The following is a 27,504-nucleotide window of genomic DNA, read 5'->3' on the forward strand; positions in this document are numbered from 1 at the left end:
TTGTTGGCACGAATTGATGTTGGTGCGATAATAAATTGACGTTAAGATCTTGTTTGATAAAAAACGTGAGGTCAATCAAACGAAATGCAGTGCTGTAACGAAGAGATAATTTTATATTGTAATATACCTAGCAATGCGTTGCGAATTGTTTAAAAACCATCCCGACAGTGACAAAAAGAATTTGTTACCTGCAAATGGCTATAACTATTTGTAATTTTTCAGTCACGTGAGAACTTAAAATTTGAATCAGCAGTTCCTATTGTTTCTTCACAGTCGTTTTATCCTAGTTAAATACTAAGAGAGACTACGAATCGAAAATATAAGACGTCGAATAAAAATTCAACATTGAAAGCGCTATCGATCATTTTTTTATCACGTATTTCGTCTAGTAATATTTTTTTTCGATTTTCTTTCGCCGCTAAATAAGTAAGGCAGCGTGGATGTAAATACAAGGGATTGATTAACGTCTCGACGAAAAGTTTCGGAAGGAGTGTAGCTGCTAATTATTGCCGTTGAACAGTTACTTATAAAGCGTTTAGCTAAGCTTGGCGATAAGGGAGGTACGAACGGGAGTTAAGAGCGAGTTGCGTGTTTATTTTTCCCACTCCCCCGTGGTCGCTGGTTGCCTTTTGCTCGAGACTTGAAACTTGAGTCACATTTTTTTTACCTCCAACATCGCGCCACCTAATTATCCGGTTGATTAAAAATTCAGCGTCGCCTAGTGCCTCGGCCACTTTCGCGGACGCTAAAAAATTCAGCTCATTTCTCCTTTTAGACGCTGTTCAGTTGCCGAGAATTCCTGAAACTCGTTTCAGCTCATTAATCTCGCAAATTGTTGTTCACCGTCTTCAAATTATCAATATTTAACTAACCTTCTGCGAAGTCATCCGTTTGTATTAAAGGTCGAATGGAGGAAACTTGGATGGCAGAGTTTTGGCAAACAGTATGTTTCAGTTTTAATGTAAAAAATATACAAGATACGAAATAACTAAGAAGAATCTCACTTTCTCGATGCGACAACCTGCCAAAAAAATGTTCGATCCATATTTCTGTTCGTGTTTTTGCGGAAAGTGAAGATTGACTATTAAGATCAGGCCTATTTCTAAATTTTAAACCTCAAGAAAACAAAAATTTTTGCGTCGAAGAATCGTCGCTAGTTTGTTTTTGTGCCGTCAGCCCGTGAATGATTTTTTTCAATAGAACCCTAGTCAGTCACAGAAATTTTGCACTCAAAGTCGTGAAATTCGATTATATAAATGGGTTACATAAATTAATGAACGTATGTTTTATTAAAACACATATTGCCGATATTGAAAATTAATTCCAGTCAATTGGTACAGAATGTACGTATAATATTCGTAAGCAAAGTTGGTCTTAAGCCATCATAGCATTAAAAACAGTATGATTTTAGCATTGAAAAAAATAGAAAACAAAACGTTCGTTCTGAAGGCATGCGAATTTTCTTTGATTTAATTTGTGCCGGTGAACGTTTTCTACTTAAATCGAGAGATTTTTCTTTGTTCATATCACATCAGTCAATTACAGTTCAACTTTTTGAGCTTTCGTTGCATCATTTTTTTGCGCAAGTTCATTTGTCGATAAATTTTAGCCAGTTCATCCTCCAAATCGTTATTTATATCCTCTCGGAATCGGAACGTGTGTATCATGCGATCCTCCCGTATTGCGTGCCGAAAACTTTCCGAAAGGATTTTGTTACATCACGAAATAAGAGCTTTCACGCGAATCGCGAGGGTTTTGGTACGGAGATGGATACATGGATATAGACAGATGGATAGACGTGCCCAGATGGCGACATACTAAAGAAAGTGGTCGATAGAGCGCAAGAATCGATCGAAACGCAGTGAAAAAGCCATGTTTGATTCAACGGCATCAGTTGAAGTTCCAAATTTGAAAAGTTCCGACAGCGCTTAATTCCAAATTATTTGGTGGTGAAACTTGAACGTAGAGAAATCAAACTTTTACGAATCAACAAAGTTTCGTATGGGTGGAAACTCGACAGCCCAACGTTTCGAAATACAAAATTCCGAAAATTCAAGTAACGATAGAAAAAAGTTCCAAAAAATAGAGTTTCGATAGAGTAAAATTCCGAAAATTACAATATACTCACGCGTCGTAGTTTCTTCTACGAGTAGGTGTGAAAAATTTTAAAAACCGAAAACCAGAATGACCAGGATTCCGAACGTAAAAATATCAAAAATCAAAAACAAAGAAACTTTGATGTTTCGTCAAAGTTTGATTTCTTGACTTTAAGTTTCACCACCAAAACATTCGGAATTTGTCGCTTTCGGAATGTTAACCACATCTCCGAAATGTTTTAGCTGAACCAACGCAATGACTCTGTAGTAAGTATCAAACACAATCTAGCTTGATCAGTTGAAAAATAAATTGCAATGTATTTGTTAAATAGAGTGGCCACTTCAATTGGTTTTCGAAACTCACTATGTTTTCCCTGAATTCGTTGCTCGGGGCATATGGCATTTCGCAAGAATTTTTTATAAATTTTTAAATTTGCTGAAATTTAATAGTTCATTAGTAAATATACAAAAAAACAAAAAATAAAATAAATAAAAGAAGACTGGAAGTACTATTGAATATAAATATTGAAATTAACATTGATAAAAACACAGGCACTTAGGCGCAGTAAATGAAATAAGAATTTGAATAATATTGGAGCCAGCGTAATGATCAAGAAATATTGTTAACAGCTAGTTCAAATTATGAGTATAATAGTTAACAAAATCGAGAGATCATATACAACCCTATATTTCGCAGAACTTTTTATAAGATTGCAAATTATATGTTTGATAAAACTTCTAGATCCATATAGTGAATATCGCTTCCTCTGACAGCTTCTTGCCTTTTTCGTGCCGAACAAAGTTCTCTGACATTCCCCGTTTTTCTAGACGATTTTCTAGGCCACTCTGAAAAAATTGGAGTTTTATTTTTTTTTTTATTTTTTATTTTTATAAAAATAAAACTCTATAAGACTTGCTCGAGAACCCAAATAACGCGTTTACCACACTTAAGAAAAATTTTGTGTGATATTTATGACGCTGTCTGCACTTCCGGCGATTGTTTCCAAGTTATCAAAAAAGCTCTGTCCTTGAAAAATGTTCACAAATGAACTCAAACATTGCAGCTATGCGCTCTGAAGAGGGAGTTGCGTCCGGCGACAGTCGCAGCTCCGACTTATGTCGGGTCCAGCGAAATTGCCGCGGGACTTCGAGCACTCGCAGGATGCGGAAGTGGCGTCGGAGGGTCAGGGCCGGCTGCATCCGGGGCCGCATTGGGGTCCGGGGGTGATTCGAGGGGCGGCGAAGCTTCGGAGGAATCTGTTGAAGTACGGAAGATCCTGAAGGTTCAGAGCTTCTTCAGGGGTTGGCTTTGCCGCAGGAGGTGGAAGCAGATCGTCGAACAGTATATAAAGAGTCCCCACGCAGAGAGCATGCGGAAGAGAAACAGGTGCGTCCTTTAAATATTGAGGGAGGTGCAGTTGACTCAGAAGTAATAACCCGGAAGAAAATAACACGTGTGAAATTTAATTTTATTGAATTGAATTTTTTTGTCGATTTTTTTCGCATGGGTTATTTTTGTATTTTTCTTTAAGGCTGCTCGAAGAGAAGGATTATTTTTACGGTTGCATCAAAACGCGATTTTCCGTTGACTGAAATACTGCGTAGTTTTTTGCTCTTTGAAACTAGATGACTACAACGTGGAAGCGAACACGCGAACTTTCATTTGAGTAATGTTGGAGGGTCATGTTGTCTGGATGATAAATTGGGCTGGAAATGAGATAATAATTACGCGGAGCAAGAGGCTGAAATTGTGGTTAAATTTGATTAGAAAAATTTCTCCTTGATACCGGGAAAGACTGAAGAACCGCGAATTTAAAGTGGAAAAGTTTCGATATTAACGATTGTAAGAAAGTGACTTTCTTCCCAGGTGAAATCTTGTTTACCGGAGTGTAAGCAATTCTTGAAAAAATTATGCGCACAAGTTGACTGAAAATTGTGCCGAGGAGTTTGGAAGGTAAAAATATTCACCATGGTTGAATTGATATTTTTTAGCATGTAACGTAGAAAACTTGTGACAAATGAAGTTCTAAATACTTTCGCTTCATTATGGATGTATCTTGTATTCTAAACGGCAATCATTTCGTATTCGGTCAAAGAAAACGATTTCAACTTGATCAAAAAACTGAAAATGCATAAAAAGCTGTTTTTTAATAATCGTTGATAAATTCACATATTTCAGCCCCAACAACCCTTTTTTTTTCGCCATCAACTTCGCATGAGCAAAACGTGATCAGAAATTAATTCCGTTCAGAACTCAGCGGCGAGCTTGAAAATTATTTTTTTTCTCTTGCAATTTTTGAACGGCGATTATTTTTCTCAGCTGATGTTTTTTATTGTATTCGATGCGCCAGATTTGAGAAAAAATTTCCTGTTTTTTTCCTAAATTATATTTTTTGCTACGAACTATTTATTCCTGTATTATATTATACATTGCGTGACGATCCGAACACGGAGATTCAGCTGTCGTACCAGTTTCATTGCACATTCAATAAAAATTACTGTTCAAGGATTAACGACTTGCCCAAGGATTAAACTCGCGCTCCCTGATTTCGCATACGATTCAAACAAACATTGGGACGAGTTGTTGCGATTACAGATTACGTTTCGAACAACGTGTGCAGAATGTATGAGGCATTCCCCATGTAATCGACACACGTGAATTTATTTACTGGGCTGAATTTAATTTGGAAGCTTTGAATTTTTCTCTATCATAATTTTTGTAAAAATTCTCACGTCACGTCACGCTGTCATCAAATCGTACGAAATAGTTCTAAATCATAAATGTTAATTTATTGCATTGCATAATTTTATTTTATATTGTATACTTAACATTTTATAGGCACCTATGTGACAATATTACACTGGTAATGTTTGCAAAAATCTAATGAACTGAGATCGTTTGCACTCTTCCTCGACTTTCAGGGGCATTGAATGTTCTTTCGATACTATAACTTCAAAATTCGTTAAAAACTCAACCTTTTTTACCCCCAAATTTTCTTCTCATGATTCATAATTTTCAATCTACATTTATTTAAAACTCGGCAATTGCAGATTTTCGCACACATTTTATCAACCCTTCGCATTTAATCTTCTTTGAATAAAAATCTATAAATAATCACCCACAATTTTATGAACTGACAAAAAAAAAAAAGGTGTATACAAAGTATGTACCGGTTTTGAGCGGGTCATTGCTTCGGTCCGGTAACTGATTACACGCGGAATGTCTCATATATGTATACCACAAATAATTACCAATTATCTTTTCCGATCTTGCGATTAATTTTCAGAACTTGTTTCGAAAAATTTAGTCTCTTTTATTTTGTTTTTCGCAAAGGCAGAATTGAATCGGCACGTTGAACTCGACACGCGTGAAAACCGGCACGGAAATCCTGTGAAAAATGAATCCTGCTTAATACTTGGAAACCCCGTTTCGCGTTAATCTTGCACTCGCGGGAAATCACACTTCACGGGGTGAAAGTTGCGCAAGAGTTGTCATTTGCCCTATTTGTACGCCTTATTCGGAGACTTGTTCTACTTCTGCAGTTTATTTGCACCCCGATTCGCAATATAAGCTTCGCGTTATACGTGTGAAAACTTTTTCCTTTAACGTCACAAGTTGCGAACTGTTTTACCGATATACTTATGGATGCTGTACTCTTCTAACAATTCTCGTAATTTTCACATTTTTCAGCACCTGATAGTATAAGACGCTATACCGTAAAAAATGTCCAGTTTATACTTGCGGAAGATTCTCGGGATGGTTTAACTTTTCTCAAAATCGATTTCGGGCATTTCTTCATGGGATCGTAAATTCTGTATTATTTTTCTATAGTTTGTATGTTTATTTTTCATCCATTTCATAAAAAGAAATCCTCTGTCTTACCTTTGAATTTGAACTTTTGCCTTATTTGCGAAGGGATATAAAATTGAAACCTGTTTCCAGAGGATAACTAAAATCTTTGAATGTCGCTAACGGTGTTCTGTAATGAACTTTTTAATCCCCACGGTGGAAGCCATCAATGACGTTGAGGGTGTTAAACGTAACCCTGGTTACGATTTGCCTTCAGAAACCTTAAGAGAAGAGCCAAGACGTTTACTTTGAAATTTTTTTTTAAAGACTTCGAAAAATTATTGTCAGTCGAGAATTCACAGCATTATTCAGAAAAACAGGTATCCCTAATAATTACCGAGACAACTTGAGAAGTGGTAAAATAAATAAATGAACTAAAAACTTTTCGATAAAAATTAGTATCTTCATTTTTTTCAGTATCTGTAGTTGATGTTGTCTCGAACTTTTTCTTGATTAGTGGCACATGGAAACATGAACTTCTACAATCCATGAAATAAGGGTTATGAGAGTGGATGAGAGAATTCAATTTGTAAACTGAAGATTGAAAAGTTGATTTGAGAATTTTCACAATTCATTTGACGTGTTCATTCTTGAATTAAGTGTGGGTTTCCATGCGCTCAGTCCTGCTGGGCCAATGTGCCCGGGCCGTTAGGGCACTCTAAAGTGTAAGAAAAGACGTGAGGCCAGGCAGCTTGGCAAACTGAAGCAACCTGCTGACCCCTATTTTCGCGACTTTCTCCTTGCCGGTGTAACTGGCCCCAAGGGCTTCTGTGCGTGGGTCCTCGAGTTCATCATGCCGCGTGATCAGGTGGGATGAAGTCTTATGCTCTTCTCCACATCTCAAGCACTGGGACTTTGTTCTGAGCCCCAGGTACTCATAGAAGGCTCACGTGATTGTCTTGTGCCAGCTGTGTTAGTAAAGTAACGCAGTTCCATGCCAGCACTAATCTTACGACGTATGCGTCCGAGGATTGTAAGTGCAGACGGGCTGTCACTACAAATGTATATGTGCTCGCCTTTGTAGCCTCTGCTCAGGATATCCCTGGCACAGGCTATTAAAGCATACACTTCGGCTTGAAGTACTGAGGCCATGGGTCCCAGGGCGAGCGAAATGTTCAGCCTGGGTCCCCCGCACCAGATGCCGGCCCCAATGTCCGTTTCTGATTTGGACCCTTCTGGGTATCACGCGAGTCCATTTGGCGAGACTAATTCGTCTGGATTGTTCATCTAGGTCTCTCTGTGGGGGTAGGTTTCTCTAAAAGTTTGGCCAAATTGGAATCTGCTGGGGCAGCGGTCCTCGCTCATGGCCAGGATAGTCCGTGGTGCCCTTATCCGGTATGGTACTACCTGTGCCCTAAACCGATGTATCTCCAAGGCCCTAGATGCTAGTGACAGGTCCAGAAGAGCTCCCATGGTAATTGTGTGTGTGGTCCGAAGAGTCCCGTGCTGCCTAGGATCGCCATCCTTTATATTCGGTTACATGCCTTGTGTGTGTACCTAGAGAGGGTCAGTCTTGACCGGAAGATCTCGATACGTCCCATCGTAAGGTTGCATCTTCGGTGAAGAGTACCATGTCGGTTTTGCTGGAATTAATCCTTAGCAACTGAGATGTGCAAGAATTCTGAACAAAGTCAAGGGCTTTCTGCATCTTGATTGTCATGGAAGGGAGATGGTCGCCTGGCAGTATGAGGCCATCTAGTCGGTGGCCTCCGTTTTTGATCTTTTGATCAGTTTCTTGTACGCTTTTTGGGTAGCCTTGTAGGCCGTCCAGTCCGGAGCCTCGTTTGTCTGAAGGGCCCTGTTTAAGAGTTTACGGGAACTGAATCTGAGTTTGTTCAGCTCTCTACTCCACCAGGAAACCTTGGACTTGCTGATCTTGAGCGTCGCGGGACACGCTGCCTCGAAGGCCTGAATTATGGAGGATCGTAAGTGTGTTACCTCACTCTACACCAGGCTTGTGCTGCTCAGACGGCTACAGGGTCCTTGGAGCCTCCAGTCAAGCTACTCCTTGTAGGAGGGCCAGCCTGTAGCTTTGGGGTTCCAGGACATCCATGTCGGTTTCACCTCAGAATCTGTGGCAAGGGATAACGTGATGCACCTGTGGTCTGAGAGTGTATTCTTTCTGCACCCGCCAGTTATGAATTAAGTTCAACAGCCTGGGGCTGCAAAGTGTCAAGTTGAGCACTTCCTGCCTGTGGGGGGTGACGAAGGTTTGTCTTGAGCCCTTATTGAGTATATCTACCTTGACTGTTCGTAGGTAATCCAGCAGAGCTGTTCCCCACTTGTTGGTTTCGGAGCTCCCCCAGACGGTGTGGTGCGAATTAGTGTCGCAGCCAATCACCAGGAGCAGTTTCCTGTCGGTACAGTACCTAATTAGCTTCCTGGATTCCTTCGTGGGTGATGGTTCCACGGAATCCTAGGGGAGGCAGGCCGAACACACGACGAGATCAATAGTCCTATCCTTCATCCGTCTCAGTTTGATCGATGCAGCTGCTAGGTCTCTGCTACAGAACTGACTGAGCCTTAGTGCGCGATCCTTGTTGTTTATGTAGACCGCAGCCCTGAGGGTAGGTCCAGCCGTGCCTTCCTTGTACACCAGTACGCCGTTCCTTCAGTCTAGTCTTCAAACAAGTCCCTTGTTAATCCATGGTGCATGTATGATTGATACGTCTGTTTGCTCTACCGCTAAATGTCAATACCGTCCGACGCAGCCAAGTTAGAGCCCCTTGTTGGAGCACGAGACCCACAGGACGCCCTGGTCGCACCGGTACTGATCGAAGCTAGGAATCTCTTCCCCTTCCGAGATGGAATTCATCACTTCTTTCAGCATCCATACCATCAGGTCACCCTGCTCAGAGCTGAGAGTGTCTTCGGGGCAGCCAGTGGGTGTAATAACGGCCCTCCGGCCCCCCCGTAGCTCCTAGATCTGAGCACTTCCCGGTTCCTTTTCGGGGCCGAATAGACTACCGGGAGCCTGCTGTTGAAGGGCTTGAGTCTTTTCAGACCCATTCCCTCCGCTGGTGTCTGGCCACTTATCTGTCGCACTTCACTGGTAGTTGCTCAGTAATTGAGCCCCCCTTCACGGAGTGCGTGAGAGTGGAAGAAGGCTTCGCCTCAGGGTTCGTCTCGGAGGAGGCCTCCGAGACCAGTTTAGTCTTCCTAGCCCTCCTTCTCGACGTCCCACTACGGTGGGCCCTGCCTCCTGTTGCTGTCGGAGGGACGACAGGAATAAAAGTCGACTTTACGCCCTTGTTACATAATGTACTGTTATTCACGAAAAGAGATGATAAAGATGCGAGGGTAACTTCTTACTAACGATTATGTACAAGTATCTGTAGAAAATTTGTATTCTCAGCTTGGTATTCCAAATGGTCGAGGCTGAGGAAGAATACATGGAACAAATGGAGGCATTAGTCAGCTGCTTTTTGCGCCCCTTCAAAATGGCCGCAAGCTCCAAGAAGCCACCGTGCAGTCACGAAGACGTCAATAGCATCTTCCTGAACAGCGAGACAGTCCTTTTCCTTCATCAGATATTCCTCAAGGGTCTCACCTCTCGAATGGAGAGTTGGCCCACCCTCGTCTTAGGTAAGTAGAAACGCTTATTGTCCGCGAAGACAAAGAGGCTTTACTTTTTTGAAGGAAGCCCGGTACATAACATTAATGGAATGAATTATTCCAAAAGTCCTGCAAAACTAGACAAATTTAGTACTCGAGATAATTATATTTTCAGTTGTATCGTACGAAGCTACTAAACATGAAATGACAGTCAAGAAATGTGCTGAGTCAACTTTTATAACGAGATAATATTCTATGGTTTTTGGGATCGCTGATAACGGATCAGAAATCGGATTTAAAGAATTCCAGATCGTGGGTTCAATGTTGCAGATAAAAATTTTAAATTTGACCAAATACAATAAAAAAACTTTATGTAAGGGTTTTCGGGGTCATTGATTAGATTCGCCATACTAAATTTTAAAAATCTGATTTATATTCGTAATCAGCGATGCCAAGAACTTATAATTTATTTTTACGTGTAGAGGGGTAGAAATCAATGATACCTTCAATTTTCACAATTTTTTTTAATCAATTTATTTCCAACAATAATAATTTGCATAATATTGCAATAATTACTCTTGAGTATTGAAAACCTGCTAGTGTACTACTAGAAATAGCGAAAAATCACAAAGAAACATGTTGAAAAATTCTCTAAATATACAAAAAATGGATTTAAAATCGGTGGTAATACTTACCGTTATGACTCAAATGGTTAAAGTAGGTTTATACGTATACAGGTCATATTTACTTACTTCGAGATTTTATTTACTGGGTATCTGTCTCTTGTAATTAATTAATCCGATACGTATAATTTTCTTTTTGAGATTTATCTCAATCGATTGAAGAGCTTCGTCGTTTTGAATACGGCCGAAAACCAATATTGAAATAATCGTAAAGGGTGTCGATTGGTGCTCAGAAATCACGTGACAATTCTTTGGAAATTTGTTAAAAATCGTTGATTACAGATTTCGAATATTTTAGCCACCCATGCATCATTTTGCCGCCAGAAATTGCAGAAAATTGAACTTCACTATTAACTAAAATTTTGTTCGGGTCGATTAAACCATTTTTCTGTTATTCAAAATATACGTAATAATCAATTTTGAAGTTGAGGCATTTTACATTTTATTATAACCGAAATTGATGTAACAGCATTGAGAATTCTCCTGAGTAATAATATTTGTTTAGTGAGTCATTTTGCATGCAAATTCGTCCTAATCAGTGTGTAAGTTTTTTTTCCAAATATTCATAGAAATTCATTAATGGAAATGCAACAATTTTTTCAAAATTTTGACACATTGGGGGGGGATTTGGACAGTCTAAAGTCATATCTATTTTTAGGATTTTTGTTTTTGAAAGAAAATGAAAACAGTTAGAGCAATTTGAGTTTCAGGACTTTACTAATTATAGTTTCAAGAACATTTTAGCATTTATTCATTAAAATTAATAACAAAATGTCCGTATGGCCCATATAAGTAGAGAACAACTCCGAACTCAGGGGTTTTTGCCGTCGTGCATCTCCTGACGTCACTGTCCATCTTGTAAGCAATTGAAAAAATTTTACGAGCTAAAAATACGTTTGCGGGATTAAGCTCGTGGCCGTAATGTTTTCAAAAAAAGTTAAATATATACGATTGTGAACAAAAAATTTCATTATTCGACCAAAAAACTGTTCAACTATTAATTTCAATGAAGAACTTCTAAAATATTCTTGAAACTATAAATAATAAAGCCCTTGAACTTAAATTGTTCTAAGTGTACCCGCCACCTTAAGAAAAGAACAATATCATATTCAGTTTACTTATTAGAATTTCTCCTCCCATATGCAGTGGGACTTTTCGCAACAGAGGAAAATATTGCTGATATTGCTTAAAATTATAACTGTGTACGTTAAAAGAGCTGCGATGGCGGAAAAATTTTCGGCGGCTTTTATGATGTTACTTTTGGCGAAAGCAGGAGAATTTCTTTCTTTTTCACCCGTGGAATACGAGTTTCGAGTTGGGGTCGCGTACAAGAGCTTCTCATGCTAATCATATGTACACAGGGAATAGTATATGTGATATGTATATACAGGGCGTGTGTCTGTTTTTATTTCATACCTCTTGAATTGGGGGTGAAAGCGAGTTTTGAATGGAATGCGTATGCGCTTAAACTCGGCGAAATTTGGAGTCTAGTTTCTTCTTATTTGACGCCTCGAAGTGGCATTTTCTTACACGCAAAATATTACACTCCGTATCAAATCAACTCGCGAAATTGGGTGGCTGAATATATTATTGCGGGTGTCGATGAAGGGTGGAATGTAGGTCAGAAAATATTCTGCTGAGATGAGTGTAAAGAATTCTGTGCGCTTTTCTAAAATTGGAAAAATTAACAATGAACGGTATTTTAGCAACGCAATCATTTCATTCGCTCAAATGATGGATAATACGTTTAATGAATTAAAGAGAACATTTAAAAGAAGCTGTAGGTGCCATTTGTTTGTTTTTTTTTGCTTATTTGAAAAACGCTTCCATCTCTTTCAACAATTCACACAATTAACCGATGTTTAATAAAACGATGTTTTGTATTATCAAGAAAATTGTAAAATAATTTTGCCGATATACAGACAAATTTGTTTTCTGATACAGCAAGCCCGTCGTTTTATACCCCAAGAAAAATTTAATATGTTGGTCATACATGAGGCAATAGTTATGTATTGTATAACAAGGAGGTAAATAATAGTAGATCTCGAAACGAGTACGGATACGGTTTTTTAATGAGACGTGAGTCAGAAAATCTTACTCGCACGAGTTTCGAGCCGTCATTTTTATCACGCAAGGTCAGAGCGCTAAAAATTCGTTTCTGCTAAGTGTGTATTATAATTCGCGAGATTTTTCTTCACCAGAGAATCCTTCTCACCGTCTGTTACAAGTAGCTGCATAATTTCGTTATTGAATATTGAAATTACTCGGTGTACAGGGGATTTGTTCAACATGCTGCTACCCATGCTGTCCATCTATCAAGAGTACGTTCGCAACCATCACTACAGTCTGCAGGTTCTCACCGAATGCAAACAGTCGTCGCCCTCCTTTGCAGCTCTCCTTGCGAGATTGGAGAACAAACCGTCCTGCCACGGTCGATCTCTTGAAACTTTTCTCACCTACCCGATGCATCAGGTAGTGATTCTCCCACAAAGTGGAATTTGGTACCTCGATCGTCATTTTTCGTAGAGTCAAATGCTTTCACAAACGCTTTCTACGACTGGTACTATTTTTTAAAAAATTATTCCTGTACTTTAAAGTTCTTGGGAAGTGAAATTTTTTATATTTTTATGATTAATAAGTAGAAGGACAATTTCAGACTTCATCATAAAAATGAGTAATTTATCGACCAAATGTTTCTGCTATCGATTTAACGTAAATGAGATATAAGTCAGTACAGTAATCTTGTTTTCAAAAATTAAATCACAATATTATGTTTAAATCGATTTTTTTGCACAAAAATTTTCATTCCATATTTCTTTTGCCTCTTCATACATTTTCCACGATCAAATAATCTCAGCTACTTTGAAATTTTTTCCATTATTCTCCGTTATAGAAATTATTTGTCACAAAATTTCTTTGTGTTTCTTAAATTTACCGAACGAACGTAAGATTTCGTAAATTATCGTCCCAGATATTGCTGCTTACGTCGAGAAATTCGCATGCAAAAATTTAATCAGTCTGAATTTCTTTCAATTCACGTGTTTTATGATTCCGCTTCGTAATTGATCACAGATTCCGAGGTATATCATCACGCTGCACGAGTTACTGGCTCACACGCCCCACGATCACGTGGAGCGAAAGAGTTTGCAGAATGCTAGACAACAGCTGGAGGATTTATCGCGACAGATGCATGACGAGGTTGGGACCAAATTCATCGAATGATTATTGAACGATTTTTACCGTCAGTCTTTTCTTCTCCTTTTCGCGATATTCGCTCCCGAATAGGTGGCGAAAATTTATTATTTACGCAGTTGACTAATCGTTGTTTCATTTTCCAGGTGAGCGAGACCGAGAATCTGCGCAAGAACTTGGCAGTGGAAAGAATGATCGTCGAAGGTTGCGACATTCTACTGGACGTCAATCAAGTTTTCGTTAGACAGGGTGAGTCTTCACTGGTTAATTCTTCAAGTCGGGGGTGGAGGAAGCTCTGGATTTAAAGAGCTCTTGTATGTATGAAGAGAATTTTATGATATGCTGGTTTTACTGCCACGTAGTTCGCTACTTTTTTAAAGCACCCACAAATACGTTAAAGTTGGGACTTTTATGGGGTGTAACACCCTCCGCAACGTTATACTTCGATCAAAATAGAACCAATCGGCGAGCGAAATTGGGTTCAAGTCTCGAAAATTAGCGAGGTCTTATGCGGAAAATTTACAACTTTAATGATTCGGTGCTAGATTTGATACATTGACGATTCAGAAATTATGCATAGAAAGATGATAAAAAGGTGTCAAAGTAATGTTTCCATATACGCGTGAAAATTCTGATATCCAGTTGTACATATCAATCGAAATTGGGAAAGTAAAAATATATGCATGTGATTCGTAAAGTGATATCGAAGTTTTTTTCCATCGTAAAGTTTTGGAACTTGAAACGACGTTATTGCACAGTCACACAAATCTGATTGTTGCATTAAATGAGATATAAAAGACGGAGCACATTCTGCTATAGGGCCATTTAGCGTTTTACGACTCGCCAAAGTACCGTATCAAGCATTTTTAGAGCAGTTAAATTATTAACAAGCGAGTGAAAGTTCTGGGGAAAATCAGAAAATTTTAAATACCAAGATCCCTGTCCAGAATGATGAAATTCGTCGTTCGAATTTCTAGTCCAGAGATATACTTAAGTCTCAATTTTCTCCAAGCAACGATCATGCTCCAAAAACTTGAATGGGAATTTTGAATAAACGAAGCTTTTTTAAACAGTGAGAACTCAAGCCTTTGCAAAAGAAAGCAAGCAGTCTTCGAAATAGACTATCTGAGGAATGAAAACTTAAAAATTTTGATTTTCATGCAATTATGTTTTACTGTGTTATTCTTCATAGAATTCTAAGCGACTCGTGTTTTTGTTTTATCGGCAGGAAAACGATTTAAACGAGTGAAATCAACCCTCATACAAATCTACATACAGCATCCCTAATGTTAGTTAAAATATAAGCAATAGTTTTCTAGTAATATATAATTAATAACTTTCCACTCCTATAATTTTTCACCATTCAACCCCATCGTAATCCGACAAAATGCATTTTTCCTTATTCACCATGAGAATTGTCCTCCAATTGGTTTTATTCAAATATCTAACCTGGAAGCATGCGAAACTGCGAAACTACCACTGGGCATGCGCAAATTTGGGGGCTGATTTCACCCCTTCGAACGGTTTTACCGCCGATAAAAAAAAAAATACGTGCTGCTCAGATTTCGATGAAGAATATCTTATTCTGAAATGAACGAAATCGGGGGGAGACACCTTAACACCTTAATACCTTTCCTTGTAAGACTGTCGTAAATCCCAATCATCTGAAAATATGAATAAAGGGCTTTAGAGTAATCTAAAAAGATTGCAATAGATTGAGTTTATCGCACGAAGTAGAATAACTGCAAATCATTTTCCTCGACGATGTTCAAATTCAGATTTGATTGTATTTTATGTTGTAAAATATTTCGTATATCTAACGGCAATTTATAGAAAAATTCGGAGGAACAATGGTTACTATACTGCTCAAAGATTCATTAGGCATGTAGCAGTTTCGTAAGGAAAAAATAGTACAATCAAGGTTGAAAAATATAACTAAAGTTGTTTGAGTTTAACTTTGTTGGGCAAATATTTCCTGTTCATGTCGAAACATATTGAAACATTGAATTCAATAGAAAAAGTTCAATTGTTTGTCATTTTCAGAAAAATTTGTAAATTTGAAAATGGATACTTACGACTTTTCGTGAAATATACTTTCATTAAGAAGTTAGTTTATTTTCCGTTAAAGCCTGCATAATAATTTTGCATGCAACGTCTTTATTATTAGGTTAAGTCTTACGAAAAATAGTTGCGGACTTGAATTAAGGTAGGCCGTATGTCATTGAAATCTGTCGAAGAATTATATTTTGATCTAATAACTCCAAGTAGCGATAAATAATAAAAGTTTCTTAATCGGAATTCTTGTCTTTCAAATTTTTCTCTACGTTAAGGAGGATCTGTTTTCAATCATATTGAGCTAGATTGACCTTGGTCGCAGCTTTTGTACTTCAATTCACCGTATTTTCAACATTAATTTGTCTTGACTACAACTTCGACGAATCCTTCAGGCACTAGCAAAAGGATTTGGTTGAAAAAAACATATCGATTTTCAAAATATTGTTTTACGTGAGTATTAGACGGACAAAGCCGGATTTTTACACGAAGTTAATACAAAGTTTTCTAAGGTTTGATTTTTTTTTATTAAACAATATTTACAAGACTTATTGTTAATACTAAAAAGATATTCGGTCACGGTGTGTATCAACGACTTGAATCGAATCTCAAAATCTATTCGTCCGATTGACTTGAAATTTGGCCATATCTTTGATTATAACATGTTCAATAAAATGACCGGCTGCTACAAAAAGAAAAAAAGATTGTAATTGGGAAAATGATCACTCGGCGAAAGAAAAGTTCGATTTTTGTCGTTTGTTATTAACAAATGAATCAACATTTTTTATAATCATTTGGCCTTTGCCCAATCAAATTTCTTCATTCGAAGCGTTACAAATGCCTTGACCCTCAGAACGAGGTCAATGTAACAAAGAACGTTGCACCCTGACGTTCAACCTCCGAAGTTCACCCCCAACTTCGCCGAAGGCGTCGCGATATCGAAGCGACGTACCGGAGGTGCAAAATTCTGTTTTAGCAACAGTCGGTAACCGTTTTTCAATTTCGTACAACTCGAAGGCGGGACAAAAGTGCGTTTGCGCAAATCTCGCTGTGCCTCGTTCAAATCGATGGTGTTTCTCGCAGGCGCACTCGACTCGCCATCCGCGTCGGCGCCGCGGGTTCGTTTCCTCTTGGACGCGTGATCGCGCGTCACATGGCTTCCATGCAAACGTCAGGCGCCTATCTGCCCTTGAAAAAAACTCGCATCGTGCCAAGTTTCGGGGTTTTAATTTTTGGCCGAAATTTACCCCGGCCGATCGTATCCCTCGATTTGAAAACTGGTAACTTCGAATCGGCGCGCGGTTGAGTCGTTTTACGGCGAACTTCAAACGTCTCGGTTCGAACCGAGCGTCTGGGTGGCTGGCGGACAAAAACAACGCCTTGACTTAGTTGCCATTTTGATACTTAATCATTATCGTGATATGTACGTTACATTGTGATATCGCCGGGAGTGTGTTTTTCACCTCGGGTCAACACCGAGGAGACCTCGTTTATTTAGCGTTTCGGAAAAGGACCATACCGTTACGTTCTTCAGAGTGCTTTGAATAGCAACATACTGGGACCAAATACCGAAGGACCACTTATGGTTCGCGGGATCAACTTCCAAGCCGTTGTGGTCAGGCCAAATTGAACACCGTTTTTAACAGTGGGTTTGAATCACATCTCCTCAGGATTTGTTACTATTTGAGACCAGAGCATCGTCCTCCACTCCACGAAACCTTGACTATGGACTCTTTAAAATCATTTCTAGTCTCGATGAAGCTAATTAATTGGCGGCACTGACGCCATATTTTTGCCAGTCTACCCCGTCGGTAGACTTGATCCACCGCATTTAACAACCGCTCCGGTTACCCTGATCGTAAGAACGCGAAAGAACGTATGCAATTTGCGTTTTGTATGGTGACGAAGATTCGAAGTACCAATTTGTGGCCTTCCAAAACGCGAAACCAACATTACTTTAGATTTCTCGCTTCACTCGTGGCTCGCAGATATTGTGGTTTACCGTTTTCTCTGTTTGTCAACAAACTGACTGGAATGAGTCCGGATTTCTAATCGTGAGTCGGCGTCTTGCAGGCTCCCTAGTCCAGATACTGGGCGAGAAGCCACGTGGGGCACGAAGCAGGCTGAGCACGACCTTCGGAGGGAATTGGGGTGGCGGCGACAAGGAGGCTCTCAGACAGTGTTTCCTGTTCTCGAATCACCTGATCCTCACCACGCGCCAGTCCAGCGGCGGACGTCTTCATCTCGTACCTGAAGTCGGCAAGATTCCACTTGCCGATGCTCTTCTAATAGAGGACCCGAGCGACCAGGGTGTCGTCGACGATGACGGTGAGCTGACATGACAGAAATCCTGCTCTTGAAGGTGCTCTAAATGTCTTTCAAAACTCTTTCGTATTTGTCATATTTTCATTACTCTAGACCAACCTTGAAGGAAAAGAAATTTGGTTTATTTTAGTTTTCAGAAGCAGATTGGAATGATGTTTCAATGTATGATGATCCGTTTTTGAAGTAATTAAAACACTATCGTCTAACGTGATTAGAGAATGGTACCAAATAATTGAGGGAAGGTGGTCACTTTGCACGTTTGATTTTTGAGGGAAATATACTGGTATAAGATGCCTCAATAACTAGGTGACTTTTGAGAGTTGATAACTCAACAATCCATTATTCTATTTGATTGAGGTTCGTTTTATTCAAAAGAATTAATCAGAGGTTTGGATGTCGATATACTTTGCTGTGCTCATGACATCTCGAAAATAATTCAGATTCACTTGAAATCTGAAAACAACATTCTTGGATAGTTTATTCTCTTTCCCATGATCCATTTTTTTTTTCCTATTAAATGGTGATTGTTTGAAGCTGAAATTTGACTTTTGGTTCAAAATTCATTCAACTAACCAGGTGATCAACCTATCGAGGTGTCGTGGCAGAGAGGGTAAATTACCCAAGAATAGTATTTCCAAATTTGAAGAAAATTGTTTTAGACATTTTCGAGAAAACGTGGGCACCGTTATAAAACATGTCTTCGAGTAAAATCGTTGACGTCATGGTAGAAAAGAATGCTTCTGTTAATTTATTCTAATGAAAAAATATACAAGTGAAGCTGAATTTAAATTTTTTTAGTAACATAAGTCCCAATCGAATTGAACAATTGGTTGTGAAGATATAAATTTCCAAAAGTTACCAAATTTTTCAGCCGTTTACTCGTATTTCATCCGCTCATGAGGTTGATAATTTCAATGAAAAAATTCCAAAATATTTTTGAATCTATAAATAATAAAGCCCTGAAACTCAAATTTCTTCAAGTATTTCATTATATTGAAAAAAAATCCTAAAAATAGCTGTGATTTTAGACTGTCCAAGCTGTACCCCCTCCCTTAATACCTATCGCAAAGTTTGCAAGCTCAAGACTGTGAGCACCGTTATTTCATTACCTATTGGCCACTGTTCTCCGAACTTTCGAACGATTCGCATAACGTTCATTTTCCGAAACAGAGTCGTCGGTGTGTTCGATCTCGAGCCTGTCCAGTGGCATCAGTGAGAGTAGCTGCAGTGGCAGCGGAAGCGGTAGCTCACAGCTCCAAACTCGAGACTTCAAGATCATTCTGGACGTAAAATCCGGTGGACCGGAGGTTTCGGTTCACTTGATAGCGCCTACTATGCAGGTAAGGTTTGAATTGCCGCTGGTCCCGATGAATTGAATTCCATCGACGATTACCTCTGAAACGACTAACGCCGCTGCCTTGCTTTCTTCACCATTTCAGGAAAAGGCCGCCTGGATAACGGACATCAGCCAATGCATGGATAACGTCCATTTCAATGACCTTCTCCACGGTTCGTTGTCGGACACAAGTTCCGTCACGATGCCGCAGTCGATACGGAACGACCCGAAGCTCTTCAAGGACGACGTTGACATCCGGTTCAGCCGGACCCTCAACTCCTGCAAGGTTCCTCAGATACGTTACGCCACTCCGGAACGTCTTCTGCAACGACTAACCGACCTCAGATTCCTCAGCATTGATTTCCTCAACACCTTCCTCCTCACCTATCGCGTCTTCACCGACGGCGTCACTGTTCTCGAGGCCCTGAAGAAGGTCTTCTACAACAGCGAGCCGCCCGAATGTCAGATTGGAACCGGATCCGTCATGTAAGTTCCTACCTTCAATTCTTTATGCTTGATCCTTCGAGGCAAATGATCTTTTATCTCCAGTAAAATCTGAACAATATTCGAACAGTTGAATTTCAATTCCTCTTTCAAGCAATGATGCGGTCCTGATATTTCAAGAAATCGCTTTAGATTTTTTTATTGGCATTCTTGAAACTTTTCAAGATCAGGAATCGCGAATAGTTTTTTAATCCATCAACTAAAACGGATCAATTTAGATGATGATTTTTCTTCACGAATGTTTCCCAATTTCCCGAAAACCATTTCCGAAAGGTTTTTCGATTGGTCGATTACAAATTTTGAAAAGAATGAATTCTCAATATTTTCAAAATTCTAAATGACAGGCTTAACGACTGATTAAAATTACCAGAAGTAGGCAACTATTCGTAAAAATTGGCTTTTAGAGATATTTGGGTTAATTTAATCGTCAAAAGTTATTAAAAGACGTGGAATTGTATATAAGACAGTGAATTCAACACGGGGATTAAAAATTGTGAAAAATTGGTATGTTTTCATGAAAATCTATTGACGGAGGATCTTTTTTGCTCTCCACTTTCGACTAATCAGGAAAATGGTGGATTTGAAGTCGAAGATACTATCAGGCAACTTGTGAATCGTTTCTGGAAAATAATTATCTTCCAATGTACGAATGAATATCCGAAACGCAAAGAGTTTAGGAAATCATGTGCAAATGCAAAAGCAACCAGCACTGCTCGGCGACTTTGTTGCAACGTTGCAAATGATTCTTTTTATCAATGTTTTAAACCTTTCACGTAAAATATCGAGACTTGAATATTTAAACGTGAAAAAACCGTAAAAATTTCGACGCGATCATTTTACTTTCGATCGTTGTTTTAAGAATAGAAGTCCATGTTCCAAATAAGAAACTTTTGCCTTATTCCAGGTCCCTGGATGTCCTGGGCAGCACTTCGGGAGACTCGCCTCTTCAGCCTCTCGACGAACGTCGACGAAACAGCGTCAGTCCAAGACGCACAAGCGGTGCAAGCTCAGTATCCGGTAAGATAATCTCGTGTGGCTTGGTGATTGATCTCTGTACCTCGGGTAAATCGTTTCATTTTGCGAAACGCGCGTTATTAACGCTTTTGCGTAAAGACCGAATTACAGATACATTCTCGCATGGTGGCCAGAGGCTGAAGAACATCTGCCAGTATATAAATTCTCTATAATGGAAGCCAGGAACATACTGATTGGATGTCTGATCTGAGTGCTTGCCACAATTAATCCATTTACAGTACGTATAAGTTACGTGAGGAATTCTGAAAGTATTAGTCTCTGGATTTTACAACAAGTTGTTTTGACTGTTCATCACCTATGTTGATGTTAGAAAGTTATTGGTTTTGGTTAAAAATCACATTTTCTAAGTTTTCGGGCCTCTTATATCCGTAAAACAGGTTCTTAGAAAGATGTCCAGTCTGTCTGTTCCGTGATAATTCTGGAAAAAATCTGAAATTTACTGGACTCTGCACATCACAGGCATGAAAAATCTCCATAGCTATAGTTTTTATACAAAAACCTCGATCAACGTTATGTCGCCACAAAACCATGTAACAGACATAGCGAAGTATCAGTGCATTGTCGGTTTTGATGAATTAATGAGTCAAGAATTCGTACAGCAGTTAAAATTTCCAAACATTACAGACACCTTACAATTGAACTCGTACATTTATCGATTAAAACAAGAACTTTTACACAGTTTTTACAACGATAGCAAAAATTTTTTTAAGGATTTTTACATGATTAAAAGGATTATACACTTTTGGAATACCAGGCTTACAATTAAAGTTTTTCGAGGAGAATGTCTTTCAGATACCAATGGCCGCCATGCTCCACAGCTTGTTGAGTCCTGACGATTGTTTTATACCGTTTTCCTTTATGTCTCTCGAGTTTTGTGTAATTCCGCATCGTGTATACGTGTGTAGGGTACGGGTCTGAGGTGAGCGATAGCCAAGGGGCGCGGGGCCACATCCTCCACGATTCCAACCTAGGAGGCCTTAATTCCAACACAAAGGCCTACTGGCGGTCTGGCTACCGAAAGCGTGAGCACCCTCTCATTGCCCTCATTTTGAATTTTTTTTTAGAAATTATGCATTATTATGTTCGTTTCGTATCGAACCACGTTGGTGCAATGTACCTATTCCGGCAACACAGGTTGACAAAATACAAATTCTTTACAATCATCCGAAGAACGATTTGAACGTTTGGTAGATTTTTTGACGCAGGATTTGAATGATTTCAAGTGCGTCTTAATTGGTTCTTCATAAATGGAGTTTGAAATTACGAGACATGCATCCTAGTTTTGAAAATTATTTAGGAATGACGTAGATTACACAATTCCAACAAGGTTCAAGTCGCAAAAAATTCTGTTTTTGACTGTTTTTGAGAGACTATAACTATGGAGAATAAAAGAGGAATAATGTTTGTTTTAATCTTGAAATTTACATTATGATTGAGGGCAAAATTTGAGGTTTATTTGAAATCGTTATTAAAATACTGGGTCCAATTACAGTCTATGAAACAATTCATAGATCGTATTTTTTTCGGATTTCAAACTAAATTGTAAAGAAGAGTTAAAGCTTCAAGTAGTTCTCACGGTCGGATTCGGATGCGGTGGCTAAATTTTATTCAAGGATACCTGTGCTTGATTTTGGGATGATTTTTGGTTGTTGGCCTGTGTAATAATGATTTGCACGTGGTCCGAACGGCTTCGCATTGTAAACAATCATACCATTTCGTCATGATCGCTACACCTCACCTCGGTCGTAGTCCCTTTCTAGTTTCCCTCGAAAACGCCGAAGGAGCATTTTCATTAAAGGATATTTATAGTTAATTTTGCATTCATCGGCGAGTTCGCGTGAACAGGATCAATCAATATCTAACCAAGGTTTCAGAAATTGCCCGAAACGAATTTTGCGATGAACTTATTTTAAACGAAGTGTTAAATTTTTTGGAATATCTGATATTTTCTCTGGTCATCGAGTGAATAAACGCTTGATTTAGAATAATATTCGTTGCAGAATCGAATACTTGTGAAATTTGCAAACTACTTGGTAGACTTTAGTAGACCGTAAGAAGGATCCCTTTTCATCAAAATGAGAATGTTAAGAATCTTAATCTAAACGCAAAATTGAAAAAATTTCTTTGAACACGCAGGGTATTAATTACAATTAATTAATATCAAAAGAATGTACCAATCCTTCTCGAAATTTTAATTCCGTTTCTCGAGTACAATATTGCAAGGGCTGCGAGCGAATTTCGTCACATTATTCGTCAAATTGCATATATGGATATTCTCATGAATTACACCAAAGCAACCGCATACCCATAGCGGGAAGAACTATCGGCAGTGCGAAAAGTCGTTTCTAAAGTACGGGATAGCACTTTAAACTGAAACAGCTAAAATAGTTTCTAAAAGCCTTCAGCATTGCGGATAGTTTTTCTTTGCTGTGAGGGTGATTTCGTCCTATCATTTTTTTTTTCTTACGGACGTTCAGTCCGGCGGCAACTTGGCCGATCGTTACCTCGATTCTTACTGTCCAGTCGAAGACGACCAACACCTGGGACTCATCTCGGAAGCTCCACCGATAATCAGACGAAGTCCCACCCTGCAATCCCCCGGACCTTCGTCTGGCAGGCAATCCCCGGCAACCCCACGCAGGGTCAGCGTACGCGTGGATACCAATCCCGAAGACGACAGGAGTCACCTAACGATTCCGAAAGTCATCGCCGTCTCGTCCAGCGCAGAGACCCTGACAGGTTGGTGTTGTGAGAATATATTGATATTTAAAATTATTTTTAATTAACGAATAAACATCACGCATATTTCATAAAGTACGACGAACGGAGCACAAATCCTTTTCTATATCGATGTATAAAACACGAGTCGTTATTAAGTTTAAAATTTATTCGTTCATCCATTCCATCATTCGTTCATTCCGTGTGCAAATTCTTGAAAATGGTGTATATTGTTGAAATTGTAAGTAATTATCTTTCATCGGTGCACTTTACTCTTCGATTTCACTTGGTTTATTTTGTTTCTTCCTTTTAAATCGTCTCTCTCCGAGTTTGATATGGATTTTGGAGTTTTTAGTGTTTGAGTTTTAAATATCTATTTTTATGGTAACTTTGCTTTGATAAGACGTTCGTCGATCTTCGGTATCTCATGTTCGATCATGGGAGACGGGAACCTTTGTACCTCGTTCCTCCAAGAGACTCCTTGACCAAGAGCTCTGCTTCTTATGAATATATTCGAAATTGGTGAAGACACACACCACGTGTCCCACACTCCATGAGTCAATTCTCATCCGCTCTCGTTGTGTTTATTTAGCGGGTGTATTCGAATCATTACAGTGTTGAGAACGGAATTTGGTTTGGTGAAGAAGGAATGAAGTGGTTCTTTGACACATTAAAGATTGACCTTGCAGTTAGGAAAGTTCTTTCTATTTGTGAAACATTTCAAGAATGCCCGTTACATTGTCTTTGGGATCAATGAGCCAACCATTTGAATCAAAAGTTAGGATAACAGAAAAAACGTTACGATTATAAAACCTTTTCTCAAATGATCGATATCTTGGTTTGTGTTATTCGAAATTGCTCAGATTCGTTTCAATATTACATGGTAGGAATGTTGTTTGATTAATGTCCACCATCATTGGCAGGAATAGTATTTTTCGAGAATTTTTAAAGTGGTTTCTTCTCTTTTTCTAACTATCGAGTCATACGGTGTGAACCATTCATCATTAAGTACCCGAGGCATAATTGTCGGAACATTCTGTCGAGATATGAAATAAAAAATGTTCATCCCCATTTAATTCATGTTCGTTTTATTGATGTTAAAACTGTTCCCTGGTTTGTTCGCATTCAACATTGAACAATGATCGCACGTTTCAGACATCACGGTGATCAGCGCACCGTCCTCCCCGAGCAACCTTAGTTCCGTTACTCTTGTGGGATCAACGGGGTCAGGATCTGGTTCAGGTTCGGACCCAAGTTCCCACGAGGGTGGAATGTACTCTCGGGGAGTGTCAGAGGAGACGGACACTCCGGTGGCATCGGAGTCATGCTCAAAAAATGGTGAGTGATTAGAATAATTCCGATAGAATTGTGCCGTCACGACAATTTAAACGATGGTCGAGCAGTGAAAACAAGTGTTAAGTATACCCCAAAACGTAAAAATTCGAGGGACGCACAATTTATTCACTTCTCACCGAGTAATTTTGATTCGCAACTTTCGGAGCTTGAAACAAAATGAATGTTAAAGAAATGTTTTCAAATTAAATCTACCGGTCGAACTTTACAGCAATGATTTCGAGTTATGACACGGAAATGGTTTTGGATTCTTCGACAGATGAATTCGTTGTACATACAGTGACTAGAAAAATTCAGTAACACAAGTATCGTTGAAAAAACTGTTTGAATATTGTTGGCAACCATTTTGCGCTATCGTTGATCTTTTTTTGGTTCTTGCAACGCAAAATCAGTTTGTTCGGTTTACTCTACTTTTTTAATCAAACAAGGCTTTAACATCAATTTATCATTGCACAAGCGTTAAATTTTCTCAACAGTTACAAGAAAATATAGTAACGGTGATCGTAATGAGAAAGAATAGTAACGGATACCAGACTTTCCGGTAACAGCTACGAAACTAATTTTCATTTTGTACCTAGAACTATATTTTTCGATTGTGGTAAAAAATGAACATAGTTGAGGACCGAGCGGTAACCGGGACTAAAAATTTCTGTGAGCGTACTAATTGACGTTCTGGGAATGTACAAAATATTGAAATCCGTCAATTTCACAGAGGTACAATTCACCTACGACGATCCTCCGCCACCATCGCCGAAATCATCAATGCGGTCCGAGTGTCCCTCAAAATCCCCAAAGTCTCCGAGAGGCAGACGGTTCTGCTTGGAAAAAGACGACTCAAACTGGACTGACGAAGAGTCGACCCCTCCGGCTGATCTTTATCAACACCACTGTCAGCACAACAATCATCACAATCATCACAGTCATCACTACTCGGAACACCGGGCGTCGATCGCCTCCGCACCTCCGGCTTCGATGCGGAGTGGATCTATTTCGACGATTACAGGGGCGAGTTTGACATTTGTTGCTCATTTGTTATTTCAATTTGCATCATACTGTTCTTATTGGATATTCATATCGATTTTCAATTCGAATCCTAGTCCTTTCAGATTTTCAAATTTTCTTTTTTTGTGTTGATAATTATGAGGTGATCAAAATCAAATATATCATGAAATCATCATATCAATCAAATTACTCACAATATATTCTGGATTTCGAGAAAATACTCGGAAGAACGGTTTCGATCTATTCGTTTGATTTTGCCTTATCACTTTCGAGAGGTTGATCAGTTAATCTTATCTCGTTGTTCCTAAATCTGCTTTCAGAATTATCTCATGGGGAGGCGATCGATACAGGATAACGAAATGGGCTCGGGATCCCAGAGGCCGAGTTTCCAGCACGACAGTCAGCAGATTTCGAGCAAGGCGGGAGTTGTGATTACTAGTTTTCGGAAGAGCCAACGAAGGTTGGTCGCATTGTCTCCTATCAGCTCTTTATCCTCTCGGGAATATTTGCAGAAGAATTTGAACCAAAAATAAGAGGATACATTATCGCAATCGTCGTGTTTCCTCGGTAAATTCTAATGTCATTTGGTCCTTGTGAGGTGATTGGAAACACAGATTCGCGTTAAAAAAAAATATCGCCGTTACCGCCGTAAAGAATTGCGATCGTTTGAGGAAAGCTTTGACCGAATATTGCGATTTTCGAGTATAACTTATGACGACAAAAACGTGACTAACGCTTTTGCTTTAGTAGAGCAGGCCGGATGAACACGAACACAATTAGGGGCTGTCTGTTCAGTTACAAGATTTAACGCTGATATTTTGCTATGCAGTTTTAACTATCGAAACAGAATTTTGGAAGTTAATACGTCTAAATCTGAGTAAAGTTGAACGAAGAACACCGCGAAGATGAATGTTTTAGATCCGCGCTTGTTTGTTGAAAGTGAAAATTTTTCAGGAACGTTACAAGGCGAGTTTTATTCGTGAACTTGAACAGTGCTGAAATGTATAATAGTTTAGTTTTTGAATATATGTTCCTTTTTTTGCGCGACATTTGTTAAACTGCCATCAGTAAATTCTAAATATTCCATTTTATTTACTAGGATAATTCGAAAACTATAACGTGCAGCGTAAAAAAAAAAAAAAAAATACCATGCAGGAGTTTTGAAATCGTGATCGTGCCTACTCGACTTATACTGCTTGAAAATAGACCGCAGTTTACAAAGTGACTATTCGCATTGCAATACATATAATATACATCCATACGCGGTGGAATAAAAGAAAATGTTGCCAGTTTTTAACTCGCTACTAAATGTTGAATGTCGTAAAGAGTTGACCCAACTGTCGAGCATGGATGATTTGTGTCCGTTGTTTAAAATTCTATACTACCTATCATTATATACTCGTATCTCTACACTGCCGTCTTTATATATTCACATATTATTATATACTGTATTATTATTACGATAACGATTATTATCACTACTATTATTGTTATACTGTTACATACACGTACAGAATCACCATCGTAGCTTTTTGTTGGCTTATTTACGAGTTCTTGCGTTTTCTCTGTGGCAGAAGATGTATAAGAAACCGTTATTCTTCCGAGGCTTAGTGCCTCAAGTGCATCACGCATATTGTGACATAAGTGTGCAAAATTTTGGTGAACGTGTGAATTATTTTTCTTCTTCTAAATTTATAACAACCAACCGCAATCCGGTAAATACTATTAACCGATACCGATATATACGAATGATTTTCGATGTTCTTTACTATTAAACTGTATATTCGTGTGTTGTGTTTTGCG

General features: G+C 38.9%; 1 protein-coding gene across 1 annotated transcript in view; it reads left to right on the forward strand.

The window, feature by feature from the left end:
• LOC124300324 (ras-specific guanine nucleotide-releasing factor 2-like) overlaps window positions 1–27,504 on the forward strand; it is a 107,998-nt gene that overhangs the window by 69,649 nt on the left and 10,845 nt on the right. The window contains exons 6-19 of the mRNA XM_046754283.1: window positions 3,161–3,483; window positions 9,302–9,531; window positions 12,460–12,656; window positions 13,257–13,382; window positions 13,523–13,625; window positions 17,502–17,756; window positions 18,924–19,093; window positions 19,193–19,575; window positions 20,498–20,610; window positions 21,534–21,650; window positions 23,152–23,367; window positions 24,502–24,684; window positions 25,412–25,704; window positions 26,022–26,161. Coding sequence (XP_046610239.1) covers window positions 3,161–3,483; window positions 9,302–9,531; window positions 12,460–12,656; window positions 13,257–13,382; window positions 13,523–13,625; window positions 17,502–17,756; window positions 18,924–19,093; window positions 19,193–19,575; window positions 20,498–20,610; window positions 21,534–21,650; window positions 23,152–23,367; window positions 24,502–24,684; window positions 25,412–25,704; window positions 26,022–26,161 — 2,849 coding nt within the window. The remainder of the gene's footprint in view (window positions 1–3,160; window positions 3,484–9,301; window positions 9,532–12,459; window positions 12,657–13,256; window positions 13,383–13,522; window positions 13,626–17,501; window positions 17,757–18,923; window positions 19,094–19,192; window positions 19,576–20,497; window positions 20,611–21,533; window positions 21,651–23,151; window positions 23,368–24,501; window positions 24,685–25,411; window positions 25,705–26,021; window positions 26,162–27,504) is intronic.

This window comes from Neodiprion virginianus, chromosome 3 (genome assembly GCF_021901495.1).
Source record: "Neodiprion virginianus isolate iyNeoVirg1 chromosome 3, iyNeoVirg1.1, whole genome shotgun sequence".
NCBI lineage: Eukaryota > Metazoa > Arthropoda > Insecta > Hymenoptera > Diprionidae > Neodiprion > Neodiprion virginianus.